General features: G+C 40.5%; 2 protein-coding genes across 5 annotated transcripts in view; one reads left to right on the top strand and one right to left on the bottom strand.

Moving 5' to 3' along the window:
- The window catches only part of LOC116437535 (guanine nucleotide-binding protein G(q) subunit alpha-like), a 118,946-nt gene extending 96,254 nt beyond the window's left edge, over window positions 1-22,692 (bottom strand). The window contains exon 1 of the mRNA XM_032095256.1: window positions 22,145-22,692. Within this exon, the coding sequence (XP_031951147.1) occupies window positions 22,145-22,280 (136 nt within the window). The 5' untranslated portion in view covers window positions 22,281-22,692. The remainder of the gene's footprint in view (window positions 1-22,144) is intronic.
- Window positions 22,693-23,389: 697 nt separating this feature from the next.
- CEP78 (centrosomal protein 78) overlaps window positions 23,390-25,682 on the top strand; it is a 54,051-nt gene continuing 51,758 nt past the window's right edge. For 3 of the 4 annotated variants that reach the window (XM_032095872.1, XM_032095873.1, XM_032095871.1), the window contains exon 1: window positions 23,390-23,651. In XM_032095872.1, coding sequence (XP_031951763.1) covers window positions 23,405-23,651 — 247 coding nt within the window. In that variant the 5' untranslated portion in view covers window positions 23,390-23,404. The remainder of the gene's footprint in view (window positions 23,652-25,682) is intronic. The other variant, XM_032095884.1, reaches the window with a different exon arrangement.

Below are 25,682 nucleotides of genomic sequence, written 5' to 3'. Positions count from 1 at the left end.
TGTAATTATCTTCATTTGTGAAGTTGGACATTAATGTTTTTTATTTCCATGTCCAATAAATTCAGCTAGCAGACTATCTAGATCCAGATTTAATACTGCCTAATGAGTCACTTTACATATTGTGCTTTCTCATTTTTATTTTATTTAAGAAACAACGATTTTTCTTCTTACCAAGCACAGTACAAGGTCCATGGTGGTGAACTGTAGTCTAAACAGGGTCAAAGCTCTTGCTTTCAGTACCATGTAACATCATCAGGCAGTATTTGACTCCTACAACATTATGGGTTGCTCCCTTAAAAATGCAACTGATGGACTAAGATTAATTTTTCCGATTTAGTATACGATAATTTCAGAGACATACTTCCCCAAGACTTCAAACATACTCTATCAACCACCTGATCAGAAGCATTCTTGTCCCTTTATTAAATTAAAGTTTTCTTTTCCATTTCTATTGGTAGCCAAAAGTCTTCTGAGGAATGTGTAAAACATAATTGTACCTCAAGTTAAAGGCATCTAGCTCACTTCAAGGCATGAAAAAGTTCCACAAGGAGTAATTTTGTAGACATAAAGCTGATACATAGGAAAGCCAGCATCAAACCTCTCATTCTAATGGCACTGTTGTGCAGCTACGTAAACTCAATAGGTCAAAACTATTTTAAAGGTTGCAGAAATATACTTGCACATGCAAAGAGAGGCAGGAGGATAGTTATCTTTTTTTTTTCCTGACAAAAAGACAGCCTGAATACTGTCAATTCCCTATTTTTAATATTAAAGCATCTGTTAAAATCTGTTTTTCTGATGCTTCTGTTGAAGAATACTGGTACGAATTGACAGTAGCTGTTACCATTAACTGAAGCAAAAAGTCAAATCAAACAAAAAAACCTGGTAATTTAGATGTTAACAAAGACACTGCCTAATAAAAGAATAAACACTTCTCTGATCAATTAGTTATGTTGCAATTTAAACTTACTGCAGGGTCCAATGTCGAAAGCAAAGCACAGGGGGAGGGAAATGTCATTAATGATTCAGACAATTTAAAATAAAAAAGACCATAAAGAGGACAACTTAATCCAAATATTTTCAGGTAATGGACTAATTACTAATTACTACTGGCACTGAAACACAGAAAAAGAGTAAGTAGCTCATGTTCCTCATGAAAATCAGACTTGATCAGAAGATGTTTCTCAACATAAATCAACCTACTTCAAAGAATTAATATTTCATTACCTCTCAGCAGTTATAGGGAAAGGAAAACTCCCAAGGTGAAATGCCAGTTCCACCACTTCTATGCAGATTAGCAGCCAATTGCCAAGACCACATTTTTTTTCATGTATATAGAATGCTATTTGGAGATGCATTGCAAACACAAATCTGTTTTCCAGTTGAAGCGCCATTAGCGGCTCTGAAAATCACAGAAGTATAGAATAATTTAAGTTGGAAAAGACCTTGAAGACCATCAAGTCCAACCATTAGCCTAACATTGCCAGGTTCACCCGTAAACCACATTCCAAAGCACCCTCCAAGGATGCTGACTTGACCAGTTCCCTGAGCATCCTGTTCTAATGCTTGACAACCCTTCCCATTAAGAAATTTTTCCTGATACCCAATCTAAATCTCCTCCAGCACAACTTGAGGCCATTTCCTCTTGTCCTGTCACTTGGGAGATTAATCCCCACCTTGCTAAACCCACTTTTGGGTAACTGTAGAGACCCACTGAGCCTCCTTTTCTCCAGGCTAAACAACTAACCTGTAGATCTAGCGAAGGAAACCATTTGCCAGAGTGTCCCTGTGGGTAGACATACACTAGTGTTTATCACAAAGTGTTCTCCTGACCCTAGCTTAAACATCCTCAACTCCTTTGCTGACTGTGCTCTTTCCCACTGCTATCAAAGGATCCCTGAGCGAGAACATTTATTTCCTTAGAACAAAACCAGTAAATACTGAAGTTAAGGACCACAACTCATGCATTCTAACCACAAACAGGCATTTAGTCCCTAGGATCAGATTAGACCTGGTTTAAACAAAAAAACCCACCCTTGACCATGGACATTGGGTTCTCTGCACCTACTGTTTTGCCCTACAGACCCACTCTCATTCACAGTATCTGCTAACTTAGAAACAGCCTTTGTCTGCACTCCCCCACCTATAATCACAGGGATAATAATTATTAACTATATGGAGGTGACAGAGCGACTGATTAGCTAGTGGATGAGCAGCATTTTGAATATCTGCAGTGCTATGTAGCTATTCCCTATTATTACAAATACTCTTGTGGTCATACCATCCAAAAAGACAGCAGTGTATAAACAAGAATCTATCTGGAACATCCTTGGTTTCTCCAAAGTACCGCTTTGTACTTGCTGAAGCCACTCTGGTGACAGCAGGTTTATTTCATGAAACTTAACAATGATCTGACATGTTCCCTCAGAGCACATGCATTGATTATAGTTAGGATGCTGTTCAGTTCAGCAGAAGTCTCTCTGTGGTAATACAATCCTGTCCCTATAGTATAAGCTTTTCTGTGTCTTAAAAGGTTATTCAGTATTTATCAGTCAGGATCCAAAAACCCATAACAACTAAGTAACTCCTCAATACCACTGTTATACACAACAGAAGCAACAAGTACCTACTGTTGTTCTCATTAATCTCCTACTTATTTATTCCTCCTTAATAAAATCAAAGAAAATTTAAAGAATTTATTAATAAGTACTTTTGTGATTGACATTTTGTTAATTACTATCTTTTGTATTTCATTTTGGCACTGTACTTACACTTCCTTACCTCCCAGGCTTTGCAGTATGGCAATAGCCCCTCTAGAGGGGCTCACCTGAGGAGGCAGTCTACCAGAGCAAGCCTGGCATAAAGCGTAAGGACATTTTCTCTGCTTCAAAGTACAACTATAGGAGGAAATAACCTCTTCTACTTCAAACAGCTTTCTGCTTAGCTTAGTCATATAGTACACAGAAGAACTTTAATTCCCTTCTCTACTTTGGTCAAATCAGTTCAAACTCCCAGATTCAACCACTCAAGAAAGGTAACTTGCTCACTGCTATGTATCGTGCATCCCTGTGTTGAAAAGCAGGATGCATCATCAGATGAAGGAAGGAAAGTGGTCATGCTCTCACCCTGGATCAAAAGTTAAGTCTCAGCTTCTGATCCTGCCAGTTCTACTTATTTACACACATGCTTACTCATTCACCCTATTCTCTCAGGGCTTCTAAAACAGGTCAAAGGGCTAATAAGTGCTCACTAGCAGAGGTCACAACTCTCTCCAGGAACCCTGCAATCTCTCTAAACAGATTGTTCACCTCCACAGTATGGCATGATGAACATACACAATCAGGTGTCCAAGCACACCAAAAGCTGCAGTGTGAGAAACCAGTAACTAAAGAAACTAGATGTACTGCAAATAAGTTATTGAATTTCAGTGCCCTTAGACAGATGTTTAGAGGAGTTTAGAGACAGGACCTTTCATGTACACATTCAAAAATATTAGTCAAAATTACTTCCAAATACCAGTATGTTTACACCAAATAAAAGAGAACATTAAAATACATTTCCCAGTAAGGTTTTTCAGAAAAAAAATGAATGACTGGTGCCATAAAAAACATAAGTACCTGATTGTATGCGATAGAAAGAATGAAAAAGAACTCTATTAATAGTCACTTTTTATGGAGTCATAACAAGATGTTCCCAAGATATTTAAATGAGAAGTTTAGTTCAGACATTTAGGCAATATTGGCTAAGACATGAAAATCTTATTACTCCTAGGCAAGTATTTCCAGTCCAATGTAAACTAAAATCTGCCTCCTTAATAGCATTGCTACCTTAAGTCTCTTTTCCATCTCACTGTATAAACTGGGTGATGTCCTAGAAGGGGAAACAGAATCACCTATGAAAGTAACAACTACTGCCTTTCTACTTTCCCTACTTGAAAATTTAGTTTCAGTATGACACTTTTCCAAATAGAAGAGCTATTGCACGAAGTAAGATAATGATCCACGAAGCCCTGAGTTAAAGCCTTATCATTAAGGAAAGAATCATGCAGCATAATTCAAACTGTAATGATTATTTTAAGTGGATCACAAAAAACCAGCAAAGTTGGCAGCATGCTGTCATTCTCTGGTAATTTACAGCATCAGAAGCACTACGAAGTACATGTGAAGAAAAAAAGAAAAAACCCAACCAAACCCAAGCCTAGGTCAGTCTGAATCATGATTTTGTTTGAGAAATGATTATACAGATTAATTAATTGATCCAGAAATAAAGCCTGGTGTCATTTCCAGCATCATTCTGAAATGTAATTCATAACACTGTAACTACAAAGAGATTACTGGGAAGAGCAAGCAGCTCAAGATACTTTGTTACAGAGATACCATTAACTTAAGAAAAAGAAGAAATACTCCTAGGTGACTTTTATGTCACAACACAGAATCACAAAAATAATCTACCTTGCTTGATAATGGATTTAAAGGGCTGCCTGAAACTGACAAAGCAGTAAATTTCAGAATTTGCAGTGTGAGTTGTTCATGGAGGTTTTCTGCTTCAAGAAAACTTCATCAGAGAATCATTTTCCCTCTCTCTGTGAAAGGGGATTAATTCATAAGGCAACTGAGTCCAAAGGGAGAATAGCAGAAAGGTTTATTTTCCATCTACAATTCATTTACATTTGCAAAATTGTAAATTTCATTTATAATTCATTTACAATTGCAAACCTGAGATATTTCAAGATTCCTTCATGGAAAGGGGCTGGTTTGTTTTGTTTTCTGGGGTTTGTTTTTCTGAGAATGTGTTCTTTCTTCTTTTTGGTTTTGTTGGCTTTTTTTTTAAACACACAGTATTCTCAGGGGGTGTGGGTAAGACCAAAAGACAAACCTTTGTAGGAAGCAAAGGCTTTTGTACACTTAAAGCAGACTATTAAGAAAGGACAGGGAAAAAGATAATTCAGCATTCAAACTGGTTTTGCCTTCCTTTCATTTACTGGTTTTCACAAGGAAAGAAAAGAAAATAGTATATCCCCAAACAGCTGACTCATTACTGGAATAATCTCAGGAGAGTGTGGAGAACAACTTGCCATCATTTGATTTTACAGGTTAAGATGCAAAGAAATTCGACAGGTTGAGAGCTCCAAAGACAACCAAAATCCAACACCAAACAAACAAAACCCCAACACTGCACAGTGTTATGACAAGAGGAAAATAAACCCAGGAGTCGATCTTTAGAAAATAAGATTGAAAGTAACATTTTTATAAAGTAACAGCAAAGAGCCAAGCACAACTACATACTCATTTGCTAAGGTCCAGCCCTTCTCAAGGATTTCACTGCCTAGTTTCCATAGGAGCACTGAGCACCAGTCTTTAAAACAGAGACCTATGGATGGGCTAAGGTTAGCCACTCCAGTGCAGCCTGACAAATGTCCCATGTCTCCCTAGTTGTACTGCATGAGATGTTTTACCATAAGACCATGCCAGTATCTCCATTTCTACCTGCAGCACAGCCAAGGCAGATAGAGCTAAGGTGTGCTTCACAGCCTCCCTCACGCTTCACTGTCCCACGTATCACAGTCATCAGTGGACATCAAGACAGCAGATGCTTAAAGGTACCGGGGATGGGACACTGGAGATGTGATGTATCACATCACTCAACTATAGGGAACAGGCTTATCTTCAAACACTAGCTAGGAGGGGTGTTCCTAAGGAAAGCAATAAGGATGTGGGAGTAGGACTTGCTTTAGAAGCAGGTACCTCTCTGCATACAAGCATCTATCCTGCCCTACCATTCGCAGAAATCCCACAAGGGAAGACACCAGGCACTCTAGCAGGCATCCACACACTAAAGAGTAAAGTCCTGTCAGCTTAGACAGTAAAGCTCTGCAAAGAGCCCAGACAGGTGCTGGTTGCTCTGCTACTCCAGTACCTGGCCTGAGCACGGCAGGGCTACGGACTGGCAGTACATGTACTTCTTCCTTACTCCCAATCTCGTCAATCTTGACTGGACAGACTGGTTATTTAAAAAGTTATTTACATGTATTTTAGATTACATATATTTGGTGCACAGTACCTTTGTAGAGAATCACAGGTCTTATCCATTTCTTTCTTTCATGAATATACACACTGAGAATTAACATTCATCTTCGCAAATAATCTTCTGACTTTGCAGCACACTTCTACCAGTGGTAAGTATTGTGAGAGTAGGAGAAGAGACTATTTTTCCTTCTGCTACTTTATCTAGAAATAATTTGTCTTGTGTAAAAGGAATTTGCTGACAGCAGACAGAGCATCTTTTTGAGTACCGTGGAAACAACTGAGTTTACGATCACATTTATCACTTACCAGGATGCTTTGGTACTGACCTGGGCTTACATGCACAGTTAGCATCGTGAACCTAGTTCACATGTGGTGTCAGAACATTGCCAATATGTGTGAATCCAAGTTGGAGGCTTTCAATCCTGCTGTGTCTACTTAGTTTATAGTAATGTGTCAAACCCCGAAATCCACAACTACCCTACATAACGATGCATAATGATGTGACATTACCAGAAGCACTGACACTGGATCAGGCACAGAGGCCCCTCATCCTACAATCAACTGCTTCAAGCTACAGCCTGTGTCAGTCCTGTAGCTATACAGGAATCAGCTGAAAGACAGCCCTGCATCAGCCCACAATTCAGGATAACGAGCTATCTTGCTGGCTTCCCAGACAGACTTAAGCTGCAAAGGTGGCTGCTCTGGGAAAAGCATGCTGCCATACTGCCACTGGAAGATTTCTGAACTGCAAAACTAACATTTTCACTGATTTCCCCTCAGGTAGCTGGTCACAGTCAGCCAGGACTACCTACAAAATGATTCTTTGTACATCTATAAGCACTGCTAAGAGAGCGTAGCACAATGAAATGTAAATCACATAGGATTTCCCCCACATTTTACGATTGAAGGTCAGGGTGAACTGGTGACTCAGCTGATCCTTATCTGCAAGATGATGCTCCAACGCAGAATCACAAATTGGTTGAGGTCAGAAGGGATCTCAAGCAGGGCCACAACAAGCTGCACAGGATCACGTGTAGGTATTTTTTTAGTATCTCTTCAGAAGGGATATGCCACAACTGCCCTGAGCAACTGGTGCCAATGCTCAGTCATCCTAACAATGAAAAGTTTTTCCTGATGTTCAGAATCTCCTGTGTTTCAGCCTCTGCCCATTGCCTCTTGCCCTATCATCGGGCATCACTGAAAACAGCCTGGCTCTGTCCTCTTTGCCCCTTCCCTTTGGGTACTTACATAAATTGGTAAGATCCCTCCCTGAATCTTTTCTCCTGGCTGAACAGTCCTAGCTCTCTTAGCATTTCCTTACAGTAGGGTATTCAGCTCCCTTCATTACCTCAGACACTCCTTGCTTGAATCCCTCCAGGAGTTGCACACCTACCTCTCTTGTACTGGCAAGCTTAACCTCAAACTCACTGCCCACCAGGCAGAAGGACAAGAGGGGTAAGTGCCCCTGAGTGTTGAGGCTGCATCTGCGTCAGTACAGTGTCAAGTCCTGGCTGTGCTTCAGATGTGTTAACACACATCTGAAAATTACGTGAAAACTTTGTGGGCTCCACAGGTACACAAGAAAACACAGGTAAGCAGTGGTCCTAAGGGCTTCAAATTCTCATTTTTGTAAGATTTAATCTATTCATGGAAGTCTCACACCTAGATGACGGTAAGTAGAAGAAAGTACCCTGTAAGCATATCAGACTATTCCAACTGCAGTTAAGTCCTGGAACACCCAGGTCTTCCTTGATAACAAGAAGCACTCACTTTCTACAGATAAATCCAATTCCTCTGCAGAAGATGCAGAACTCCTTACAGCAGGCCTCCAGAACCAGTGTTCCTCAAGGTGCAACCTAAAGCTGTTTTCATATTTCACACAAGAGCTAAGCAGCTGCTACCAGCATTCACCAAGCATTGACCCTTACGCAAAAGCACCGGTGTATAGTCTGCAAAATCATACAGTGCTCTCAAGGTGGATGAGCCATGACCACTGTGCCTGCAGTACAGTGGAGAAGCCTGCAGGTACCCTGAGGCATAGGCACAGACGGCTGGGCTTGTTATGTCATTACAGCACTCAGAGGGATTGCTCAACACTATTTAATAGAAATAACGACAGCAATATGGTACATGTGCCTGAAGTACACTCCATCAGACTAATTACTCTGAGTCTTCTAAATTATAAATACCTAAACACCCAACATTTATCATCCTGACACCCAGTTTAAACATTTCTGTGCTATACCAGAAGAAAAAAGAAAAACTTGGAGGTGAATTCCTGGACAGGCAAAAAATACACAACAGAGTTCTGTGCAGGGGACTAGTCACTGGACTTCTGTGGAAGACAGAAGTTGCAGAATTTGGGCAATTTTCATTGTTAGAAGAGGGCATAAAGCATTCTGAAAGGCAAGTTGGCCAGAGAGGTCAGAGTATCCTTCCCTGCTGAAAGTGAAGGGGAGGATGGGGAGGCGATGCACTTATTTAGCAGAAAAATCGAAAAAGGATTAAAATTAAATGAATAATCAAATAAAATGGAGAGGTTGAACTGTCTGTGCAAACATTCTAGATAGGTGATAAGCCCACAGAATTGCTGATATATTGATGTAGATTTGAAGAAGGAGGTATAAATAAATAAAAGATTTATGTGAGTTGAAGTTCAGTGGTTGGCTTTATATTATACTTCAGAATTGGCTGGCAGACAGCAGTCTTTATACTTTTGGTTTAAATTCTAATAAAGGAAAATTGAAACAAAAGCTGATGCCATAGCAGATGACAGTCATAGCTAATGTGAAAGACAAGCAAGTGGGGCTCCTCCAACACTCATGAAAAGGGAGAAATATACTCTCCTAAGGCCATGTAACTGATGCTAAAGGTCTCCAGCAAATTATCTTGGTATTTCTGCAAGTTTAAAAATTGTGATTCCTAAACCAGAAAAGCACCATACAGAAATACCTCTTAAGAAAAGGAGCATGTGTCAGAACCACAGTCAAAAGTAACTGCAGGAACATACGATTACGATGTAACATGATTTGCTGTGTGTACACGAAAGAAGTTCAACACCAGTAGTAGACACATGTTATAAGCACAGAGTGTTCATTAGAGCAAAAATCTGACAGAATTAGAAGTGTAAGTAACTGGATTTACATTTAAAACAGGAACAACTGGGAGTCATTTCAAAACATTTTATGAAGTAGCCTAGACAGCCCCACTTATAACAAAGAAAAAAGAAAAATGAAAAACAGTAAAACCAGCCTGGATAAGAAAGCAGGTAAAAGAAGAAAACTGAAATAAGTAAGCCAAAAACATGGGAAATCTCAACCATTTTTAAGACAAAAAGTCAAATTATGACCGCTGGGGCTCCACATAAGACCTCACTTTTTTTTTTAATGACAAAACACACCAGTCCCTCACAAAACTGCTGCTATAGAATACTTAGTATTTATTAACACAGAAAAAGACCCACATAATTTTCAAATTTTTTTTGTTTGTTTTTAGGGAAGTACAGACCACATTTGCAATGACAATGGAAGAGTACCCACTGAAGACAAACAATACAGAGGATTTATTCAAGTTAGAACGTCAGTCAGAGGGTCCAAAGGTTTTAGGACTGACTAGGAAGGCATACCAACTTCAAGCTCTCGAACTATCACCCAAAAAACCCCAAAGGGTGAAAAATGGATGAGGGAAAGAGATCACATACAAAGACCTATGGAGTTACAATATTTAGATGGTATGCTGTACAAAGTCAGTGGTTTTGAAGAACTAGGCATCTGCTAAGCAACTGATCATACAACAAACCAACACAGCATGCATTAAGTAACAGTTGTTTAAACAGTTAAGTAGTAAACTACACAAGCAAAAGTCCTCAACAGATAACTGTCTTCCAAACAGGATTCCAACAATATTAAGACTTAAAAAAACCTTTAAAATCTTCACCCATGAGATAAAATAAATACATAAAATTATTACTGACAGTACTCATAGGTGATGCAGAAGCTGTGAACTGGCAAACAATGACAATGATATGATGCTGAAAAGTATATTAGACTAACCACCTAATATAAAACAGAAAGAGGCAAACATTGTGCATCCAAATGCTGTTAAATATAAACTTGTTAAACAATGACTAAACCCACCCTAAAAAGCAATTATTTAGAAAAGCATTTAAATTACACCGGTCATCTAAACATGAATAGTTTAATGTCATGGCTCAGTAGGCTGTTACACTCCTTGAACACACCTCGACAGTGGTATTTCAACTAGCAGTACTTAAATACTTGTCATAAAAAGAATATACACATCACTGTTCAATTCTCATGATCTGTACTTCAATACTGACCTTGAACTGGAAAGAAGTCAAAAACCAGCTACAAAAACAATTAAAAAAGGATCATAAAATCCACTCTACAGTTACAAAGTTAGAATTGAACTACGGAACCATCCAGACTGAACCCCAAGATACTGGAGTATTTTCCTTCTGTCCTCAAAGCTGATAATCAATATAATGTAATATTCATGATTATGATGAACTTTAAAAAATGAGTAGTGCAGTTATTTTATTTCTTATGCTTTATCTAATGTCAGAAAATGAATTCCACAATAAAGAGTGAGCCTATCAGACAGGCTGCTGGCATTTTGTGCAACCATGTATTCTGGTTCAAAAAAACACATACCACCCTTTCAAAGGACACACACACACACAAAAAAGAAAACCCCATCAAAAATACCCACAAAAAGAAACCTTTCCAAACCCACAAACAAGCCTCAGTTATTGAGCATAGTAATATACACAATTAATGTCACTATACCTAAATTACAGTCTAGATTAGTAGGTTGAAATACTGTTTTAAATAAGACAGTTATACTCCATCAACAAATAAACATTTGTCTTGCTTATGGTTCTGTTTTGACTACTTCCCCAGAGTTTTGATCCTCTGTACACATAAAAAAAGTTGCGAAGAAATGGGAAGGTATTAGAAAATTCCACGTCACTAAGCAGAAGCAGCTTGGTATCATGTAAACAAGACAAAACAAACAGACACAGAAGGTGATTACATGTTTCTCCACCTATAGATTATTCCAGAAAATACTGTCACTCCTTGAAAATAAAAGCAACTAAAATATAAAGCAAAAGCATTGCAAAGTGTTTTCATGATACTTCCCCCCCCCTTTTTTAAGCTATTCTAACAAAAGACTATGCCCTAGCAGCCTGACAAGTCATACAGTTATAGTGACTTTACATAAATCCAAGTTAAAAAAATCCCACCATATTTTGTTGTTTTAAACAACAAAAAGACCATCTCCTCCTGCTTTACTGGCTTTATATTATTTAATGGGAAATCTCCATAGACAAAAAAATGCAATGTAAATATTTAAGTCTATCCTTCTCACTTTACTACATGAAATTGTAGACCAAGAAAGTCTGTAAATCAAAACATTCAAAGTATTTTCTGAGAATAACCAAATGAAAACTGCACTAATAAAACTAACGTGGTTGTAAATTTACAAAACAAAACAAACAAACAACAACAAAAAAAACCAAACAAGCACAAGAATGTCATTACCCAGAGAACGTTAGTGTCATACATTTCTCCAAGAAAACAATTTAAAGGCATACATACTAACTTCACTGTTCAGCATCAGAGGCTTGCATTTCGTGAAGGGAACACAGCCACAATTAAGCTACTAGCAAAAATTCTGCTCACGATATCTAGTTTTAGTTCAAAGGCTAAAATCTTCAGAGATTACCATGAGTCTAGTTCTTAACCCTAATCAAATCTAGTAATTAATAGGAGTGCATTATTATGTTGTGGAGCCAAACACAGAACAAAATCACAGTGAATCTGAATTCACTATTATCTTGTCTTGCAGGTAAGAGCCAAGGATGAATGCAATTAAGTAAATAAACCCCAAGAGAACAAAAATTGTTCTGGGCAGAGAATGTTTCTGGACTCCTATGAAGACCAATGGTATTAAAATCCAAGTTTAAAGGATTGAAAGACAAGCCATTTTACTGATGCTAACTGTGGGGGTGGTGGGGCACTGACACTGGTTGCCCAGAGAATCTGTGAATGCTCCATCCCTGGCAGTGTTCAAGGCCAGGCTGGATCGGGCACTGAGCAACCTGGTCTAGGGCAAGGTCCCTGCCCACGGCAGGTGGGTTGGAACTTTAAGATCCTTTCCCACTCAAAACATTCTGTGATTCTGTGAAGCATGTTGTTAGTCAATTTAATGGAATACAGTAATTCCAGTGAATCTTTGTTCCATTTGTAGAAAATATGCGGTTCTGTGTTTAGATGAAAGCAAAATTACTCCTAAATTGTCTGTTCTGCCTTCCTATGAAATAAGCTGCTAAACCAGGAGAGACAGTCACCTAAATGAAATCCATCTTTGCATCAGTCAGACTAAATGTTTATTAACTCCTTTAATTTATTTACCAATTCAATGCTGAGATAAACAGGAAACTGAACACAGTACAAAACAAAATTAATGTTATTTCTTCTCAGTATTCTCTTCTTACCAGGAAGAATAGAAGTATGTTTAGGTGCATTTTGTGTTTTCGGGGGGGGGGGGGGGGGGGAAACGCATGTATAAAGCATTGTTATTACAGCTATCAAGTTCGGAAGATGTACAACAGCTTTAAGTCCAGGAAATTACTTATTACCAAAGCAGTCCAATCATAGCATCACACAGCATTTTGGGTTGGAAGGTACTTTCAAAAATCACCTATGCCACCCACTACACCAGGTTGCTCAAAAACCCCTCCAGCCTGGCCTTGTACACTTCTCAGCATCTCACCAGCCTCCTTGAGAAAGATTTCTTCTGAGAGTCCAATCTAAATCTACTCACTTTCAGTTCAAAACCATTGCTCCTTGCCTTCTTACTGACAGAACCAGGTTAAAAGTCTTTCTACAGCTTTCTTATACACACTCCTTGTATACTGAAAGGCTGCTCCAAGGTCTTTCGGGCATCTTCTTTTCTCCTGGCTGAAAAACCCACACTATCTCAGCCTCTCTTCATAGGAGAGGTGCCTCATCTGCTCCTGATCAATTTTGTGGCTCTTTTCTGAGCTCTTTTCACTCTAAAAGGTCCATGTCCTTCTTGTGCTGAGGACCACAAAGATAGATGCAGTATTCCAGGTCCCACCAGACAAGAATCACCTCCCTTGACCTCCTGGCCAGATTTTTGATGCAGCCCTGGCTTTCCAGGCTCCAAGTGCACACTACTGTCTCAAGTCCAATCTTTCATTCATCAATACCCCTCCATCTTCCGGCACAGGGCTACTCTCAATCCATTCATCCCCCACGCTGTACTGGTGTCAAGGGTTGTCCCAACCCACATGCAATGCAGCCCAGACCTTGGACTTGGCCCTGTTGAACCTTGTGAGGCTCCAACAGGCCTGCTTCCCCCTCCTGTCAAAGGTATCAACTGCACCTCTCAGACTGGTGTCACCTGGAAATCTGCTGAGGGTGCAACTTCCCACTGCTTATGTCATAATGAAGGTACTAAACTGTACGATTCCTTGAGGGACACCACTCATTACTGTTTCCACTTGCACATTAAACCATTGACCGTAACTCCATGGATGCAGCCATCATGTCAATTCTTTATTCATCAAAGAGTCTATCCATCAAACTTCCTTCACTCCAATTTTAACAGTAAGAATACTGGGGGGTATACCATATCAAAGGCCTTACAGAAGCCTAAATAGATGACATCTCTACGTCCTCCTTTGTCCACTGATACAGTCACGCCATCATAGAAGGCCACAGATTAGTCAGGCAGTTAGTCCTCCATGAAACCTTGCTGAGACTATAATGAACACCTCCATATCTTCTATATGTTTCAACAAGTATTTAAAGAGTATCTGTTCCATGAGTTTTGTCTTGAATTTTAACATTACCAAAGAGACTTCCCCTACTTGGGGAATTAAAAAAAAGTTTCTCAAGTGTTTGTCATGGGGTTTTATACTAAATCCTTTTGCCATGACATGCAACACCTGTAACTTTCCAGACCAACCTCCCCACAAAAAAAATCACTTAGAAGAGGACTTAATGGATATGGGGAAGGGTAAATGAGATAAACAGATTGTGATCTCCAAATCTCTCTTTTAATAATGAGCCAAGTCAGTCAGACAGCTATTTGGTGGCCTGCACTCTGAGATAAGATACTAATCCTGTCACTGTTAATGATGACCAGGTGCATACATCATAACCACTCCTCAAATAACTGGCAGTCTCAGGACAGGAGAGTTTCAAGTCGCATGAAGATTGTTGCTGTGTATGAAAATACTTCAAAGCATCAGGTTCCATCAACCCAGAAACAAGAAATTAAAAGAAGGAAAAGAGAATTTAACAAGAGTTATTCAAATATAGGTGTAAGATCATGTCCTTTATTTTTTGGCCTTTTCTCCCCAACGTAACTACACAGCATCTCTGTTTCCAGGCTACTATTATTTTCTTTTTAAAAACAACCAATAAAACAGAAACACAAGTGAGAAGTATTTTAAGAATCATTATTTTCCCTCCTATAAGATCAACTGAGTTAAAGCAAATTTTACAAAGGAGTACTTTCGGTTTGTTTGGTTTTTGTTTTTATTGTTCCTTTTTGCAAACCATCTTTGAACGGTTTTAACTACCGATATAAATGTTTCATTTCAACACCATCTAGACAGCACACTCCAAAAAGGCAAGCACCAGATCCTCCAACTAACTGGACAGCTGTGTAAGATTCTATTCAAGATACATGAATGATGCCTTTATATTTCAGCATTTAATTTCAATTGCTTTTATTGCTCTGATCTATGAGACTAAGTGGCACTTACAGTGCTTCATAAACCCATTATCAGAGCAAAATATAAGTTCCATACTTGATCATCAATTTCCCAAACCTGATCAGTTACCAAAAGCATGAAGAATGATGGCATCTTTTCCAACTTCTATGTATTTTGCATTTTTCTGGCCTTCTGAGTTAGCAGTAGCTGCACTTAGCTACTACAGAGGTTTTCTGTTTGACTTTCTGGATGATGCTGTTCATCCAGAAATGTGGGCTGAAATACCTTTCAGTATTCTTTTTCAACATTTTCTAATATAAGCAAGATAATTAACATTAACATTGAAGACTTAGGAGTTAAAAACTCTCCTGTGATGGGTTTACAGAACAAGGAAATAAAAGCAAGTTTCCTTAACTCACAGAAATATTTTCATTCAGTACAAGGACTCTTGACAAAGATTATCATTATAGCAATGATAGGACTAAGAAGCTTATGTTAGTGTCCAGTGAGCATATAGCTCAGGTACAGTGACAAACACATTAACAAAACTAGATAGTAATGTGTATTTTGTGCCGTAAGAATAAGTACTATTGTAATTAAATATTTTTTCCTAATGGGTAATTTCAAAGTGTACCTAAAACATGTTCACTCCATTATACCTTAGCTTATGAAAAGTATGACCAAGAATAGGATCTCTTTAGGTTGATTTCATGGCTATATTGTAACTAAACGAGTAATTTCTACCTTGATTCCTGTTTACTCAAAGAATCTCGAACAGGTTTGCTTTCTTCCACATCCAGATACACCAAGTTTCTACAGAACAGAAACCTGTGCTCTTACCTTGGATTTAACTTAAAGGCGGCTAACCCCATCTGGGCAAACACTCTTCTGACCCACGTTTGGTGATACTTAACAAGATTTGAGTTATATTTTTCATTTCATTTTTTATATATTTAACTTCAAAAGATTTAAGGATCTAACTGCACTCAGCTCTTTAGAGAAGACTGGGGGTAGAGTGGAAAAATACAACATTTCAAATTTTAACTGCCATTTCCACAATTTCCTTTGGGAAAAGCAAATCCTCCTTCAACAGACTTTTGACAACTGAGACTGAGCACCAAAGTACTTCAACAAGGACCACAATGGCGTTCTCCTAGATACAAAATAAAAGGCATAGATAATCAGTCAGAACAGAGCCTTGGGTAAAAATCTCATTCATGTACTCTGAAGCAAAACCAAACTCAGACTACGGCACTACTCAAAACTACCTACTCTCATTCATTCCTAACAGATGCTTCTTCCACACACAGGTCAATCTGAATTACAAACAGCACAGCTCCCAGATGAAGCTGTCAATACACAGCTGTCAATATTGCTGAGGCAATAGCGATATAGCCTTTATCTTTTCAACTTACTGAATTCACTAGGTGCTTCCACTTCCATAAACTCTCATGTTCTGTTGCTTATTCAAGCAATAACACGTATTGCACACCACCTGCTTTCCACAGAAAGAGGAGGTGAACCACCACAGTGGGGCTCACCTAAATCATACAGTTCATTACAGTAGTTTGTCAGATGATTCTGCCTTAATGGATTGACAAAGGAGGAATATTGTTTGGTGCGATTTTTTTTTTTTATTTCTGGATTAGCCACACCACTTTCTCAAACGCAGAATGAAATCAACAACAGTACTTTTCTGTTAGCAACTGCATCTGCATCAGGGTTCTGGGATAAAACTCTGTACTACTGATAAACACTAAGTAGAGTGTACAAATTAGGTAGTTTGATTATTCCATGCCATTTGTCCGTTGAAAACTTACAAATGACAAAAATCTGTAGACAGTCACACTTCAGTTTAGTCTCAGTATCAGCACTACTTACTGAGGGAAAAACATGCTTTCAGAACATTTCATATTTAAACTTTATTTTAGCCTGAAAAAAAATGTTTGTGCTATTCCTGGAATTCTCCAGTAACTTTCAAAACTTAACTTCTAAATCTTTGGTATCTCTTGGACTTCTCTCATCCAGTTTTAATACATCTAACTTCTTTGCACAGAGTTAATAACATTTCAAACCTGTGGCATGCTTCCTTCTTTGCAGACAAAACCATGTGTATGGCTTCCCAGCGTTTCCTATATGCTAATTCTTCCTCTGTTTTCCCCTGCTTTCCTGCTCTTTGTTCTTGCTAGGTTGATAATTACAGTAAATAAAAGGTAAATGCTGAAAAAATTCCGTAATTTCATCAGTAACAGCTGTTCATACACAGTTGCATTCATCAACAAAACCAGATTTTCTTCAGTCTTCTACCATTCAGCTTAAGGAAGCTGATGGAAAAAAAAATACTGTGTTTATAGCATTCTATTGCTGCAACAAAGCTAATTCACCATTAATCAGACATCTACCTTACTTCATTTCATGCCTGTGATTAGTTTTGCAGACATTGCAAGGTAGTACTTTCCCCTATGAAATTGCTGTTACCACCATACAACAACAAAATTAAAATGAAGCAACTAAAGGAGCAGAATTATTATTTCTTTATTTGGCAACACACACTCAAATACATTCTCAAAAAATTTCTCTGCTCAGCATGTATTTTTTCATCCTACATTTATTTAACATTGTTTGTCAGTGTAACATACAAATGAGGGGTCACTTGGCTCTTTGACATGTAAATAAAGCTAAATTAGTCTGAATTCTTTAACTGTTCAGACCTTCAGCTGAATAGCTGGGTAGTAAAAACAAAGAGCACAAACACTTTTTAATGGCTGCACACAAGATGTCCTTTTGTGGTGCACTAAAAATAAATGTTCCTAAATGTTTTCTATATATATGTTCTTTCACATTGTCACACTGATATCCAAATGATGATTTGTGTTTTCCTATCCCACAAAAGAGATATTCTTATATATATATATGGACGTATCTGTGTATATGAAAATACATCAAGGTGTTATACATCCAGAATGAAATCATATTTCCTTAGAAACAGCTTCTGCTAAATAAGATAATATTTACCTATCTAGCTACAATATGCATGAAGAAGTAGGTTAATTACCTGTTCATTTTACAGTAGTAAATATGTACGGTGTCAATTTCCTGAAATTATTTGAAAGAGTTCAGTATGAGTAGGGCAGACTGATAAAAAGACAAGTTACAAGAAAAATAAGGAAGCTTGTTTCTCCAGCTGAAGAAGTTATATAAAACAAGAGTTTGCCATTGTTGGCTTAACAGACCCACTTCCTCTTCAATATATCTGCACAATGTCTAGATGTTTGTGAATACACCACGTTCTGTACTTAAACATCTAATTCTGCTGACACAGGTTTAAGAAATATCTGCATATATTCACCTTATGTTCAAAAGCATCTTTTGGCGTTTGACTGCTGTTCACGTCAATTCAAACAGTTTATCATCCACCTACCTTCTATGCTAATGAGCGGAGAAGAGAATAACACCTGTATTGAGGCAAGTCTCTTCACTGACACATCCACAATCTTCAACATAAACTCTTAAAAACATAACTCTTAAAAAAACTTGCTTTGCACATGACACAATACCAACCAATATGCTGGAAAAAAAGTAGCACTGTCACACACATCTCCAGAACTTCATCTGGCCACGGTTTACAGACACATAGGCATAGATAGCACAACACTTGCAGATTATTTTCTTAGACACTCAAGGCTTTTTCCAGTAAGAAAACAGCATACAGTATTCACGTATAGAGTTGATAGGCAGACTATGTCCAGGAGTGATGGTTTATGGCTACAATCTGTCATGTAGGCTCAAATGCTGCTTTCTGAGTCCTTGCAAAATTTACATGTATGGCAGGAAAAAATTATGTATATAAGTATGACAGCATATAGCTCTTACTACTTAAAAATAAATATGTAAATATGTGCTTAAATAAAAGCACGCAGAACACACTGGCATAGACAAATATAAAACATTAAAACACCTCTTTTTCTCCCCTAATTATAAAAACATTTGTGTTTTTATAGCTAACAGCAAACAATGGATGAATATTAACAACTGTAAGCTCTGGAGAACAATCAGAGGGTTTTACAAAGTGTTCAGCAGTAATGAAATCCAGAAGAGTTTGAAAAATACAGGAGATTAAAACCAAATTCAGTGGAAGACTGAATTTGTTCCAGAGTGTCTCAAAACACTACAGCCAATTTGTGCTAGCTGAAACTACTACTATGTAATATGCTTCACTGCATATTTATGAAATCTGGCTTTCCACAGTTACATCTGCAAAAAACCCCACTCTGTCCTGTGCTAATATGCTAAAAAAAAAAAAAATTCAAATAATGATGTACAAAAAAAGTACCTACAAGTGGTATTTTAATGTTTAATCAGACTGTTTGTTTTTAAACTAATACCTAAAAATAGCACACAGTAGAAGTTTTCCACAAATTACTTCAGATTTTGAACTCTTTGATTTCGTGAGCACATTAAAAGAGTATACCCAGCACAGTGTGTGTGTGTGTTCATGTGTATGTGTGTGACACAGTAACAATTAGAAGGAAACTAGTTCCAAAGTTTCCAAGAAGGCACTGTGTCTTTCACAAGTTAAGGAGGAAAAAGACCTTCTCCTCTGAACCAAAAAGATTAGTTTCTTTCTTTATGTTTGCTACAAGTGTGCGTTTTTATGTGTGTACATCTAATTTTTAACCACATGTAATAACAAAACAACCTAGCACAGACACACTTCTTTGTGCTTTGAAAGGTTGATAATACCTTTCACTTTGCTCTTGCAACTAGTCTGAAGAATATGCTCAGCCACTTTATAACGCTTAGCTTAAATGGCACTAGTATTCTCTTTAAAAGCCAAAGGGTATTCCTTAGTCTCACATTTAAAAATCCTTAATGCACTTAGGTTTTTCAGACCCATAATACTTCACAGAGTGGGACTGAGAAGCTGGTACTTCTGAAGAAGAAAAAAAAGAAGACCCAAATATGTTTGCTTGTTTACATAAAATAAAATTAAACAGCACTAGCAATTTTCCTCCTAAAAATGAGGGGGAAGAGATGAAATGGGACAGTAAGCATCTATCCAATGTTAAAAAACCAGATGATTTTAAGCACATTCAGATGGTTTTCATGCTAACAGCCTCACCATTTTTAATTAATATGTTTTCATTTTAAAATGGTTTTGTCTGTCTCATAACCATGTGAATGACCCACACGAACAACAAACTTAGTAACCGAGCAATTGGCTATGCTGGGCAAGCAATGAAAGTAACTAAAAAAAAAGTGCTCTAAGGTACTTAAGATAAACCTACTTATGAAAGAAATTTCCCTAAAATTGTTTCAGGAATTGAAACTTGAGTCTACACAATACCAAGACTCCCAAGAGTCCTTCACCACACACAGCATTTCACAAGACAAGATCATTAAGTGTTAATCCTAATGAGCACATACATTTTCCGTTAAACATATGACAGAAGCTGACAAAATGAAAGACAAAAAAACGCATGTACAGTAACAATTTCGATACTGGTTTTATCACCCGGGTATAGAGCTATGCTGCTACATGCAGCCAGAAGTTCACCCTTCTAGATCTCTAGTACATCATGCCTCCACTTTCACAAGTCTGTTGGAGCTCTTCGGTGGCACTGATAATGAATGCAGGAATCTTCCATACAGTAACTCAACAGAGCTTTCCCTAACTCTTTCTATGGGTTGGCTTCTCTGCTTTTCTTCTGCGGATCACCACACATCATCTGGGCCAAAGCAATGCCATAACTGGACTCCAATCTACCATCACCTACCCCAAATACTTCATCATAGTGATGGGAGAACTTTGCAAAGCAGCACAAGTTCTGCATTCCTTACTGCAGAAGTGAATCTCTGAATTTCTTCACTAGGTAATATATATTGGTCTCATTCAAAGAATTTCATATATTTCTGAAAATCTGGGAGAACCCTCTAGCACTACTGCAAGAAAAATCAAGAATATATAGAAACAATTCGGACCTGAGTAACAGGTTAAATATATGAACTGCCTCTCCTGAAGCAAGTGTCTATCATTACTCATACTTATCCACAATATTAAGTAAGAGCAATCTATTTTATCTTCTTTGTGAATCTTGGAAGTCACATCATGCACTGCCATAAACCAAAATCAGGCCAAAATGTGACAGAACATTATTACTCTGAGTGCTGCATCTGTGTCCACTACTATTCTCCCACACCAGTTAGAGATCCCAATTTTCTCTATATCCAGAAGATAATCTTCAGGAAATAGCATATTCATATGGAAGCACTAAAACATATTTGAACTTTTCCTTTCAACTTGCCTTACCTCACTGAAGAGGCAGTTTACTCCCCCAGTACCTATCACTACTTCATATACAAGGCCCAAGAAAAAAATCTTCACGGTAAACATCCTGCATCCACTTGGAACATACCCATTCATCCACACACCAGACAGTAATGCAAAAATATTTAAAGGCCTGTGAGTCCAGGCAGAAACTATTACCAGGGAGCTACGCGACACAGTGCATCACACTGGACGTCTTTTTATTCAAAAGGCTTATTTTAACATAAGCCAAATTTCTATTAGATAAACGCTGCCTCTGCATACTTGCAGCTCTACAATAGCAACCTCTGTTTTAATTAAGGAGAAATGATACAGTTGATTTTATTTCCTGACCAGTGGGTGGATTCCAACGGTATTAAATATCCTGTAATCATCCCACACACTTCAGGTTACCCCTCAGTTCGGCATGTGCATCTGGGCCTTTGAGGCTCCCTTTCCTGTACAGAAACCGGTGCACGAGCCCCTTATCCCACTTTACTTCAATAAATAAAAATCACAATAAAAAATGCAACCGGTGATCTAACAGCCTTCCCGAAGCTCACGGAACAATGCAGATATCACACCCGTCACCATCGATCTCCACAGCGACTCCCCCTGCGAAACCCTCCCTTAATCCGCTTCGCTACCATCGCTCTCCCACAGACATCGACATTCGCCCATCGCCCAGCACCCCCCTCACTCACCCGCCATCCGTTCCCTCTCCATTTGGGAAGGCCGCTTCCCATTCCACACCGAACCCACCCGCCGACGATGCCCGCGGGCGGGCACACACACCCCGTTCCCCGCGGCGGGGGCTCGGCCTGCGGCTCCCCGCGGCGGGGGCGACGAGCGCCCAGAGGCACCGCAGGCATCGTCACCGCCGCCCCGTTCCCGCCGCCGGGTGCCTGCGCCCCGGCACGGACCGCACCGGCCGGAGGGCGCCCGGGGCGGCGGCGATGCTCGGGCTGCAGCCCGGCGGCAACTGGAGCGTGCGCGCCGGCGACCGCCCGAGGCGAGCAGAGGAAGCCCCGTACTCACCCAGCAGCAGCAGCTTCAGCTCACGGCGGGCGTCCCGCTTGTCCCGGCGCAGCTGCCGCTCGATCTCGTCGTTGATCCGCCGGGCTTCCTTGGCTTCCTCGCTCAGGCAGCACGCCATGATGGACTCCAGAGTCATTCTTCCTAACTGGTTCAGACACAGCCCCCACCCCCCCTAAACCCGCACGCACACTCGCACCCCGCCGCCGCTCCGGCCCCGGGGGGCACAGGCGCTCTGCGAGAGCCCGGGGGCCGCCGCAGGGCAGCCGCGCAGGCAGGGCAGCCTCGATGCCACAGAAAGGCGAGAAGAAAGGCAGGGCCGCTGGCCGCGCGGATCCCCGCTCCCTGCCGCTGACACCCGCCGCTGCCAACTCCTCCTCTCCTCTAAATCATGCACCGAACAACATGGAAACATCCACCGCGGCGGCAGCAGCAGCGCTACCCAGCCGAGCCACCCCTCGCCCTGCTGCTCCCCTTCCCTCGCTGCCGCCCGCAGCCTGCGCGGTCCCCGAGTGTCCCTGGCGGCCGCCGACACCCCCGCCGCCCTCCGACGCGACCACCCCACCCCCCGTGGAAGCGCTAATACCCACTAATCCCTCCCCCGCCCCGCACACGCACACATCTCCCCGCCGCTCCCCGCCCCCGGAGCGGGAGCCCGGCTCCTGCGGGGTGGGCGAGACCGGTGCTGCCCGGCAGGAAGAGCTTCCCCGCGGCCGCTCCTCCTTCCCGCCGCCTCGGCCGCTCGTCTTTCCAAGCGGGGGGGGGGGTGGTAAGGGAAAGCGGGGCTTGCTGTCAGGGAGCTGCCGCTGTTCGGCTCCGCTCGGTTCGGCCCTCCCCGCGTTGCCAAGCAGAGCAGCGGAAAGGGAAACGAGCGCACTGGCAGGGGTCGAGCTCGACCGGCTTTTTAAATGGTTGGGCTCCGCGGGCGTGGTGCGGCAGGAATATGGCGGCCCGTCTCCCGCCGCCGCTCCCGCTCTCTCTCCGCCCCGCTGCGCGGTGGGGGCGAGTGGCCGGGGCAGCCGAGCCCCCGCCCGCGCTGTGCCGCCCCCCAAGGCCGCCCCGCCCGCCCTGCGGCGGCGGAGGAGGGCAGAGGAGGGAGGCGAGGGGAGAGACAGCGGATTCTCGCACCAAATGGCCGCGAGGAGCTGTGCCTGCTGTGGTTTGTCCTGCCGGGCAGCACCTTCCCTAACGCCGTGTATGCTTTCGCTTCCCTTGTTTTTAGTCGTGGGCACACATTTTTATTCGGTTCCCATCCTAGGAGAGATGAGTTGGGTTGGCAGGGACTGGCGGAAAAGGTGGCGGGTTGAAAGGAAGGAAGGAGTAAGGAGACGAAAATGCCTTTTCCACCTTTGGCCGGAATGGGAAGGCGGAGCGGGACACACGCACACCATCAGGCACCCGGAAGGTTTAGCGCCCTGCCTCCCTACTGGGAAGGCAAAGCCGTGCGTTCGGCACGAACGCGCTGGGACACCCCACGGAACGCCGCCCGTGTGGCCGATATTCGGCTGCGGTGAGTTCTATTCGCCCCTCGCCCCAGCCCCTGCTTCAGGCCCAGTCCCTGGAAAGCTGTCCCCACGTAGCCTCCGGTAGCCCCTAGCGTGATGCAGTCCCAGAAAAGCTGTCCCCACGTAGCCTTCGGTAGCCCCCAGGGTGATGGCATACAATCGAGTAGAACGCACTGATGTTCCTTCTAGTTTTTGTGAATTCATAAACGTCTCACAAAATTCCCACACCTGCACTTCCTTTGGCCACCTCCATTTTAAGCTACTTGTATATGTTGCCAAATCGGCTGTGAATCTGGTACTAGCCTATGTAGTGGGTAGAAAGGCACATCACGCTCTTATCTTCTAGCTCCATGTGTGATACCCTCACCAGTACCTGCTGACATCTATTTTGAAATTCATATGCTCTTTCCTAAAAGTTTACATATGTACTGACTGAATTATTTAAGCAAGGTCTGCCGTAAAGAGTAAGACAATGAGGGAATTAAAAACAAACAAAAAAGAATAAAACAATCAGGAAAATAATACATTCAATCAATTTTTAGAGCATGAAAAAATCATTACTTAAAAAAATGCATGATTTCCACGTAGATCTATATTGTACTAATATATATAGTGTATAAAAATGGTTGATACAACTTGTAATCTTTTTTCTTTATTCTAGTCAATGACCTTTAGTCAAAATTGGGTAGGTCCAGCTATTACGAATAGATTATATTTAATTCAAAGCATATTTTCTATTTTAAAACCTAACCTGTATGTATATGTGTCTCTATGTATCCACCTGTTTTGTGTTCTGGTCCAAGATGCATTAATATTACATGCAATTAAGATTTCTATAGAGTCAACACTGAATTACAGAGACAACAAGTAACAAAAAAGGGGGAGGTTACATCAAGAAAATAATTATCAGGATTTTCAAGATAAATACTAGAGTTTTCTAAATGCCAGGGTCCAAAAGAGTGAAGGTGAGTGTATGGTAAAGCTCCCAAGGAATACTTCCTGGATGTTTTGTACACGGTGTCCAAATCCACAGCAACCATCTTCAGGAATCACATCCTGAAAAAAGGGTAGGAACAGGTAAATGAGTTTCCAGCCTTCAGGTAAACTGAATCAATATTCCCTCCACAGCCGTGGGCACACTGTTCCAATAAAAACTGTAATCGTCTGCAGTGGGAGAAGTTGGACTAAACTTTCTTAACTGTTTTATATGCTCAGTATAGGAGGCATGAACACAGTGTGTACCTCAAATGCAGAACTGTCATTTAATTTTGCATTTTTAATGAGAAAAGACACCCCACAGACCGTAACTGTAATCTGTATGTACCACTCCTATTAATATAACTGGATTTCAAATCTTTAGATATCTTCAGATTTTTAATGGATGAACCATCTAGTCCTGAGTAAGGCATCAACAGATAGCCATTATACACTGTTTTACCCATTTGCTTCATGACTTAGTGGAAGTCAGAAGAACCCCATTATGGACAATTACATGATAATAAACCTATGAGGAAATTTCTTTCCAAACCTCAATTTGATAATGGTTGGCTTTTGTTTTGAAATGTGAAACATCCTTTATAAATATTTTATCCTAATAACAACTATCAGTAAATGACAGAAATCTTTATTGCCCATACAGGTAATTATTATCCATAGATACTATCCATACTGTTATGTAATCCTGGACAGCTACTTCCTGATAAGCCTTCCTCGTAGCACTAATAATCTCATATTCCTCTATTCAAGTAGTCTCCAGTACATGGCTCATAGCAACCCGTTGCCTGTGAGATGTTTTAATGTTGCTTACTGCCACAGGAAATTAAAAAGGGGACTGACAGAGGGAGAAAAAATGGTATAAAACACCCTGCACCTTTGGTATTCTCACTCGTAAGACAGCAAAGATTGGGAAACTACCACTATGTTTTATCATCTCCATAACCTTCTTTGCACTAATCTATACCAGTTTTCAATTTCTTCCTTCCACATGCCTGAAGATATTTATTGTCACTCTCCTCTGTCTCTTCTGCCTAAGACAG

Source organism: Corvus moneduloides, chromosome Z, assembly GCF_009650955.1.
Source record: "Corvus moneduloides isolate bCorMon1 chromosome Z, bCorMon1.pri, whole genome shotgun sequence".
Taxonomy (NCBI): Eukaryota; Metazoa; Chordata; class Aves; order Passeriformes; family Corvidae; genus Corvus; species Corvus moneduloides.
Note: the sequence above shows the minus strand (reverse complement) of the source record. Positions and strands in the feature narration are given on the sequence as shown.